Genomic DNA, 8668 nt, shown 5'->3' with positions numbered 1-8668 from the left:
AGCTTTCCCCCTTGGAGTCTAAATCCCTCCTCGGAGCACACATCACTCCTGCTTGGAATGAGCATCCTTGGGCTGAGTGTCCCCTCCCTCTGCAGACCAAGCATCTCTTCCTCCACAGATCAAACATTTGACCCTTGGAATGGGCAGCTCTCCCCCTGGATTGAGATTTCTCCCTTGGATTGAACATTTTCCACCTTTAGACCAAGCACCCCTCCCTCTTCCTTGCACCGTTTTCCCCTCTGGATGAAGCATCCCTCCCTCTACTCTCCGAGCTTTCCCCCTTGGATGGAAAATCCTCCCCTCACAGACCAGGCACACTTTCCCTCAGACTGAGCATGGCAAGCACTGAGTGTCCCCACTCTGGGCCAGCAGTGTGCCCCCCGTGCCGTGCCCACCTGCCAAGGCCAGCAGCAGGATGGCCAGCCCCTTGCCAGCCTCCCAGAGCAGCCAGTGAGCCTTGTCCCGCAGCCGGCTCCTCAGCCTGCTGTCCCTGAGGGCGGTGTGCCGGTGCCGCCCCGCATCCTTCTCTTCCCTCTGCCAGGGAAAAGCACGGCTCTGTGAGCTCCACGGGCAGCTCCTGGCCGTGCCTCAGTTTCCCCACTGCGGGGAGGGCAGGGGTGGCCGGCCAGGCGGGCACGGTGCCCGGCACCTGGCCGTGTTTATCTCGTCAGCCGCCTGGAGAGCTCCTCCAAAGGGCGGCTGTTTTTCTTGGCTCTGGGACCCGGGTTCCCAGCACTCAGCTTTTTTCCAGCTGCCTCCCCTGCCGGGCGTGCTCCGGTTACAGCCCGGCACGGCCGGAGCCCAGCGGTGCCACAGGGGTGTGAGTGCCACCGGCACAGCGTCCCTGTCACCTGCTGGCACTGCCAGGTGGGGCACAGCACCCAGCCCTGCAGCAGCGAGCTCCAGCTGCGGCCAGCACCCCACAACTGCCCACCCCGCTGTCCCGGCTGCTTGCCACCATCCCTGTGGCAATGCCACAGCAGGCAGGGCACTCCTCCGTGGCTGAGCCACCCTAAGCTGTGTGACAATGACCAAGCCCTCCAAACTGCCCCAAACCGAGTCCCCCTGACTGGGGATGTCCCCGTGCCAAGCCCCAGGCTGTGCCCAGGGAAGGGACAGGGACCAGCCACAGACAGGGATGTCCCCATGGCAGCGGGGGTGGCTCTCACCCCCTCAGAGGACTCCAGGAGCTCGGGATTCCGTCTGGAGGCGGCAGGGCTGAGGCGGCAGCACAGGCACAAGGACAGGGACGAGACCAGCAGGATGCCAACGTCGGGTGCCACGAGCCGCACCGAGTTGGGAATGTCATGCCAGTCCAGCCTGGGGGGGAGAGCGGGGCAGGGGAGGGCTCAGGGGTGACCCCACAGCCACCGGCAGCCCCCAGCCCCACAGCTCAGGGGGCCCTTACCTGGTGACCCCAATGTGGCGAGCAAGGACCTCCCAGGAGCTGCCTGTGGGAAGGAGGGGAGCACTGAGTGGGGCAGACCCCACATCTGAGCACCCCCCACCACGGGGAGAACATTCCCATCCATGGGAGCGCAGGGTGGGCATGGCACAGGATGTCCCCAGGGCTGGCACGTGGCTGGGACCCTGCAGAGCCTCAGCAGCCCCCAGCATGGGCAGGATGGGTCCCACACGTCAGCAGCTTGGGGGTGCAGCCCCCGGGCAGCACAGGGAGCTGTGGGTGAGGGTGGGCACGGGCACCCCCTACTCACAGCTGGGGCCCAGCAGCTGGTCCAGGACGGGCAGCGTGTACAGGCATATCTGGAAAACCAGGTGGGCGAGGAGGAAGAGGATGCTGGTCCCCAGCAGAGCTTTGAGGATGCGGCTGGTGTGACCTGTGAGACACGGACAAAGCTGTCACCCACCACCCAGGGACACCAGGAACCCCAGCAGGGACCCCGCACCCTCAGGAAGAGCTGGGAAGGACTGCACTGCCCCAGAGATCCCAGGGCTCTGCCCCAGGGTCGGGATCCCACCAGGATCACCCAGCACAGCCCGAGGGCATCCCGAGAGCCACAGCCCAGGTCCTGGTCCCTGCAGCACACAGCTGGCACTTCCCTGGCGCTGCCAGGACCACAGCAGGGTGCACTCAGCATCCCCATCCCTGCTGGAACATCCCGTGGGAGGGTTCCCCCCACTCCAAACCCTGTCAGCCCTTCCACCAGCTGCAGCCTTGCCCCCATCCCACCCGGCTCTCCGGGCCCCGTGCCCGTTTTCCTGGCCAGGGGGTGGGGTGGGCAGCGAGCCCACCACAGCTGCGAGCCGGCCTGGGGGCGGCCCCGGGCCAACAGCTTTCCCTCCGCTTGTTTTTTCCTGTAAATCCACGCAAAGGCTCTCGGCAGTGCCGGGATCCGGGGCCGTGCGAGCCCATGAAATATTCAGAGGGTAAAGCTTTTAGCTGTGGCCATGCCAGGCACTGGGGGTGGGGTCAGAGCCGGGCACAGGGGGGCTACGGCCACCTGCCCCAGAGCGGGTGACCCTGTCCCAGAGTGGGTGACCCTGCCCCCGAGTGGGTGACCCTGCCCCCCGAGTGGGTGACCCTGTCCCATGATGGGGTGACCTTGTCCCTGAGTGGGTGACCCTGTCCCAGAGTGGGTGACCCTGTCCCATGATGGGGTGACCCTGCCCCCCGAGGGGGTGACCCTGTCCCATGATGGGGTGACCCTGCCCCCCGAGGGGGTGACCCTGCGGCCACCGCGACGCCCCGGGCAGGGCGGAGGCTGTGCCCACCCCTCGTGGTGTGCCCACACAGCCCAGCCCTGAGGTTTTGGCTAATATGGCTCCAAAGTGGCCGTTCTGGAGCAGGAGGGCTATTAATAACCCCTCTGGGCTATAATTAACAGAGAGAGGCTCCACACGGAGCCACGCTGCCCAGCCAGGGTGAAACCGCAGCCAAGGTGCCCGCGGGAGGGGGTGGCAGCTCCCCACCTGTGCCAGCCCTGCACCCCCAGGTGAGCCCCTTACCTGCGGTGTGGCGTGGGGAGGGTCCCGGGAACCAGGGCAGGAGCAGCAGGAAGAGCAGGTACACCAGGGAGAGGACGTTGTAGCGGAAAAGGCAGGCTGGGGACAGAGGGACGGGGTTAGGTGACAGGGAGGTGGCACAGGGAGGGCTCACAGCTGCATCCCTGTACCCTGGGCACCCCCAAAAGAGAGGCACCCCCAAATTCCAGGTGGTACTGGGGTCCTGGGGTGATGCCAGGTACGACAAGGGGGTCAAGCCCCAAAAATGTGCCATAGAAAAGAGGTCCCCAGGCAGGACCTCAGGCTGTGCCACTCCTGGTGACCCACATGGGTGACAAGGAGAAGGGGGGACAGCAGAGGTCACACACACACGGTGTGACAGGGGAACAAGAGCCATGAGATAAATCTGCTGCGATTCCACATCATTCCCACAAAACCAGGCTGCGATTGCAGGGACCCCCACAGCCAGGCTGGGACCCCCACCTGTCCCCAGCCCGGCTCTGGGTGTGACACCGGCTCAGCACCTTCCCTCTCATTTATTTTTAGATCTAAATTACAGCTTGTTTGGAGGCACAAAACTACCGGAGGAGCCGGACTGAGCCAGCGCCCCACGGAGCTGTGACCGACAGGGACAGGGATGGGGACAGGGATGGGGACAGGGACATGGCAGGGCAGCTGCCACCCCTGTCACCACACTGACAGTGACAGACGCCTGCAGATGCACCGGCAGGAGCTGGGAGCACACTCCGGGGCCGAGGGGATGGGCAGCAGCACCGAGACACCCCCGGATCCCGGGGCTGTGTCACCGTGCCCTGCTCCAGCAGCCCCGGGACACCCCTGCCACCCCCCCAGCAATGGGGGACCCCTCTGGGCCAGCCCGGGGAGGGGACAGCCACAGGGAACTGCTGCGGGTGACCCTGGAGCGGCTCCCCTTGGCACCCCAGCTGGGAAGGGGGTGGCACGGGGGGCTGAGAGCGCAGCCCTGTCCCCGGGCACTGGAGGGGGGTGAGGGGAGCCTGGCTGGGCGCCAGGGACGTGCTCAGCACCGCAGCCCGGCACGGCCCTTCCTGTGTTTACGAGGTTTCAATGGGACAACACATCCTGGGGTGAGGGACAGCGGCGGGGGGGACACGGCACAACCCCCGGGGACAGCGGGGCGGCCTCGGGGGGCGGAGGGAGCGCCCAGGAACGCCCCGGGACACGTCCCAAGCTGGGGATAAAGGCAGCTCCAGCCCCTCGGCGGGGTCCCCACGTGTCCCCAAGGCTGCGAAGCACAGCCCGGCCCCGAGCAGGGCTGGGGGGCACCGGCACCAGCCGCCACCTCCCCGCGGTGACCCCGGGACGCGTCACCTCCCGCAGCCGCTGCCGCGGGCTCCTGGCTGTTTCGGCAAACCATGACCTCATGGAGCAAATATTCCAGCCGAGAGGAGCCTTCCCGGCACGGGGGCGAGACGCTGCTGCGGCTTCCGTGGGAGCCGGGCAGGGCCCCCTGGCCACTGGCACCAGTGCCCGGCCACCCCAGTGGCCACCTCGGGGTGACCCAGCCCTGGCACCGCTGCCCGGCCACCCCAGTGGCCACCTCGGGGTGACCCAGCCCTGGCACCGCTGCCCGGCTACCCCAGTGGCCACCTCGGGGTGACCCGGCCCCAGCGTGAGCCCCCGGGCGCTGGTGGCATGGAGGGCACACGGTGGCACGGCTGGGAGGGCACATGGGAACACGGCTGGCACCGGAGGGGACCCACACGCTGACCCCATTATCTGGTGCCAGCGGCACCCCCGGGACCCTCCTGTCGGTGGCTGCACCCCTCAGGCATCACCAGGACAGCTCCCAGCAGTGCTCCACGCTGGAACAGGAGGGGCAGAAGGTGGTGCCAGCCCGGTTTGGGAGCACCCTGGGAGCCCGGCCTGGCACCCACCCGGCTGCAGCGGGGCGTGCCGTGCCCTGCTGCGTGGGTGCTCCGTCCTGCACAGTCGGAGGGAACCGGTTCCCCGCCGCGCTGACAGCGGGGAAAGTGCAGGCAACAGGGAGAAAAACCAGTCTGGCGTGTGGGGAGAGCAAACCCTCCCTCCGAGCAGCCAGCGCCTTCCCCATGGGCACGGCCCCCCCGGGTGTCCCTCTCTGAGCGCTCCCCCTGTCCCCCCTAAATCGGGTTTGGCACCCCAATTCCTGCTTGCCCAGCCCCGTGACCCCGGGAGCAGCTCCCACGCTCCCGGCACCGGCAGCGAGTGGAGCATTAAGGACATTAACGAGCCGGGAGGAGGATAAATTACAGCACTGGGGAGCTGAGCGGGATGTGCCGGGGTTCCTCCGTGCCAGCCTTAATTGAATTTCCCCGTGGGAGGGGATTGGGGTCACCGGGCACCGCTGGCAGGGTGGGGGCAGCCAGGAGGGGTTCCCAGGGCCGGGACAGCGGCTCTGGGAGAGGGTTGGGGTCTGGCACAGCCCCCTCCCTCCAAACCAGGCTCCATTCCACAGCCAGCCAGCTTCCAGGATGGATCCACGGCCAAGTGCAGGGGGAAAGGGGGTTCCCCAGACCCCCCGAGCTGGGGGAGCCCCCCACAGCAGCCCTGCACCGTCTGCTCTGCATCCCCAGCGCGCTCGGCACCGGCGCAGCCGCTGCTCTGCGGGGACCTGCGGCCGCTCAGGATTAATCAGCAGAGCTCTTTAATTCCCTGCCCTGCTCGCTCACACGGGCCCGTTACCTGCTCTCTGCCAAGCTGCTCCCAGCTCACCAGCCCCAGCTGGGGACCCCAACAGGGTCCCCAATGTGTCACGTTGCTCCCAGGACTCGGCTTTGCACCTGCTGGCTGCAAACCAGAGGCAGGGTGACCAAAAGCCTCGTCCCAAAATCCCATCAGCGTGGTTCTCCCTATCCCAAATCCCATCAGTCCCGAAGCGCCGAGCCCTTGGCCATCGGCACATTCCCAGCCCCTCTTTCCAGGAAAGAGCAGCCCCACCGGCTCACCCACCATATCCTGTTTTTGTGGAAAGTTCATCGCGGTCCCGCCAGCTCCCGACCCCGCTCCCGGGAATGCCGCAGGAGATGCCCAGGAGCGCTCTGGGCCGGGCGCCAGCCTGGCAAATCCCAGCATCGGCCAGGAGCTCCTGCCACGGCTCAGGGAGTGCAGCAGCTCGGGGGACAAGTGTCAGGGGCCACCCCCGTTCCCTGGCACACGCCAGGATGGCACAGGGCTCCCAGAGCCGCAGGCTCAGCACTGGCACATACCAGGACGCACATTCCCAGATCCACCAACATTCCCAGCGGGGCCGTGACCGCGGCTGCCATATGGCAGCGCCCAAACCCTGCTGTCCTCACCCCAAGGGGACCCGCTGCACCCTGGGGAGCCCCCCACGCTGTCCCCCACCTCCCTGGGGCTATGGGGCTCAGTCCTGGGCACCCTGGCCCTGCACCTCCATCCCATCTTATCCTCCCATCCCTCCCATCCCCCGTGCCCGGGAGGAAGCTGCAGTTATTGCTCTTGGAGACAGCGGTGGCTTTGCTTTTTCTTTTTTTCTAATTTAGGTTTTTTTCCCCTCCTCTGTTTTATTTCCCTTGGTTTTATAAAAAGCACCTGACCGCAGGAGGCAGCTGCTGCAGCCCACGCTGGCACCCAGCTGAGCTCCAGCCCTGCGGCACCCGCGACCCCCAGGGACCCCCCCAGCACCCCGGCCGGGCAGGGGGGCTGTGTCCCCACACCAGGGGTTTGGGGGGCACCGCAGCCTCAGGGAGGGGGTGCCACCCTCACCCATCATTTCCAGGGAGCCACGGACCAGCGTGGCCACGACTGGCACTGGGGATCCCCCCTCGTGTGGGATTGTGCCCCCCAGAGCGGCTCCAGCAGCCCAGAATCCCCGCAGGAAGGATGGAGCCGAGTGGGGACACAGCCCGTGGCACGGCTGGGACCCCCCAGGTGTGTGCCAGCCGTGGGAAGCGGGGCCTGCCCCGAGCCCTGCGCCTCCACTCGCCCCGGGCTGGCCGGGAGCCCCGAGCAAACATCCTCCGGACGTTTGGGGAGAGCCAAAGTGCCAGGGAAGGAAGGGCCACAGGCGGGTCGTGCTCGGGGGCAAACCCTCCCCAACCCAGGTGCAACGGGACGAGCCACAAATCCCACACCCCCCCCCCGTGCCTCAGTTTCCCCAGGGTGCTCCTGCGAGACCCCCGGGCACTGCTGAGTCACCCCAATCCGCCGGAGCAGAACCGAGTCCCCGCCCAAGCGGGGCCCCAAATTTAAACAAGCCACCTCCAAACTCAGCGGGGGAGGGCGGGGGGGACAGCAAGGCCACCAGTGTCTCCAGCCGGGAGGGACCGGGGGTGCCCGGCATGTCCCGTGCCGGAGCGGGGTGAAGAGCCAAGCAAGGCTGGCAGGATTTGGGGCCAAAGCGGCGTTGTTTGGGGCAGGAGGGCCCCGCGGGAGGCAGCGCCCGGAGGCCACGTGTCGCCCCGGGCACCCATGGGATGCACCCGGCAGCTCCCGCGCCCCGGCCCGGCCGCTGCACCCCCGGCCCGGGAGCGCAGCCCCTTCTCGTGGGCTGGGTTATAATTAACCTCCTCACATCCTGCGCGATCATCTGAGTCACTGCCCCGGCAAACCGAAGGAAAAGCAGTTTCTTTTTTTTTTTTTTTCAAGAGTCACCCACTTCCTCCGCCAGCGAGGCTTTGCCCGGTGCCAGCACCCCGAAACCAAACCCTGCTCCCCAAAACACAGCTGGGAACGGGGCTGCTCTGCTGGGTGCGCCTCCCTCGGCCGGGCGCGTGTCCCTGTCCCTCCAGTGACAGTATCCCGAAAGTCATTGTAGGGCCACCCCAAAAGCCACGCCAGAGCTCGGGCCCCCCCAGCCCGGTGTCGGTGGCCAACAGACCCAGCCCGTGCCCGGCACAAGGAGCCCCTTGAACAATCCTGTTTATAAAGAGCTTTTTCCTTTGCGTCTACGCAAACGCAGCGTCCCCGAAGAGGCTCCGGAGCCGCCGGGCTTCAAAGAGCCGATTCTTGTCCTGCGCGTCCCGGGACACGGGGATTTTCCAGGCCGGTGGCCAGCCGGTTGCCTCGGTGGGTGGCACATCTGCCATCAAAGGCCGACAGTGCTGGGAGCGGGCCGGTGGCAGCTCGGGGACCGCACAGGGGCTGGGGTGGGCACTCTGCTTGCCGGGATCCAGCGGGTGCCAGCTGCCCCCCGGGCATCGCCCACCCCGGCCTGGGCAACCTCCGCAGCCCGCACCTTGCGACCGCGGCACGGCGAGCGCGGTGACACGGCTGTGCCCCAACTGGGTCACCTGCACCCCAAACAGCCCCCGGGGGACAGCGGGGACACGCACCCTCCCGCCCCGGAGAAAATCGCGGCGTTACCCGCGAGTGGGCTCGGTCACGGCTGGGCTCGGCGGGATTGAGGGTGATCCCCGCGGGGGGACCGCAGCTCCGCCCGTCCCGGCACCCGCCCGGAGCCGGCCGCGGTTCCCGGCCTCAGGGACCCGCTCGCCCCCGGTCTCACGGCGCTCCCCTCGCTCCACGTGCTGCGGCAGCCCCCGCGACAGCCCCGCGGTGTCCCCAGAGCCAGCCTCTCCACGGGCGGGGGACGCAGGCGGGTCACCCCCGGGGAACCCCCGCACTCACCGGCGAGCAGGGCGAGCGGCAGCAGCAGCCAGTAGAGCCCGGCGCAGAACCCCCGCCGGTTCATCCCGCCCGGAACGAACCTCGGGGGGCGGGG

The 8668-nt window shown here is 67.5% G+C and overlaps 1 protein-coding gene across 1 annotated transcript in view; it reads right to left on the bottom strand.

Moving 5' to 3' along the window:
- PIEZO1 (piezo type mechanosensitive ion channel component 1) overlaps window positions 1–8662 on the bottom strand; it is a 22821-nt gene extending 14159 nt beyond the window's left edge. Inside the window, exons 1-6 of the mRNA XM_015640227.2 lie at window positions 8575–8662; window positions 2968–3063; window positions 1716–1838; window positions 1409–1451; window positions 1170–1320; window positions 396–534 (exon numbers count right to left, since the gene is read on the bottom strand). Of these exons, the coding sequence (XP_015495713.1) occupies window positions 396–534; window positions 1170–1320; window positions 1409–1451; window positions 1716–1838; window positions 2968–3063; window positions 8575–8638 (616 nt within the window). The 5' untranslated portion in view covers window positions 8639–8662. The remainder of the gene's footprint in view (window positions 1–395; window positions 535–1169; window positions 1321–1408; window positions 1452–1715; window positions 1839–2967; window positions 3064–8574) is intronic.
- Window positions 8663–8668: the final 6 nt, after the last annotated feature.

The sequence above is a fragment of the Parus major genome, chromosome 11 (genome assembly GCF_001522545.3).
Source record: "Parus major isolate Abel chromosome 11, Parus_major1.1, whole genome shotgun sequence".
Classification (NCBI taxonomy): domain Eukaryota; kingdom Metazoa; phylum Chordata; class Aves; order Passeriformes; family Paridae; genus Parus; species Parus major.
Note: the sequence above shows the minus strand (reverse complement) of the source record. Positions and strands in the feature narration are given on the sequence as shown.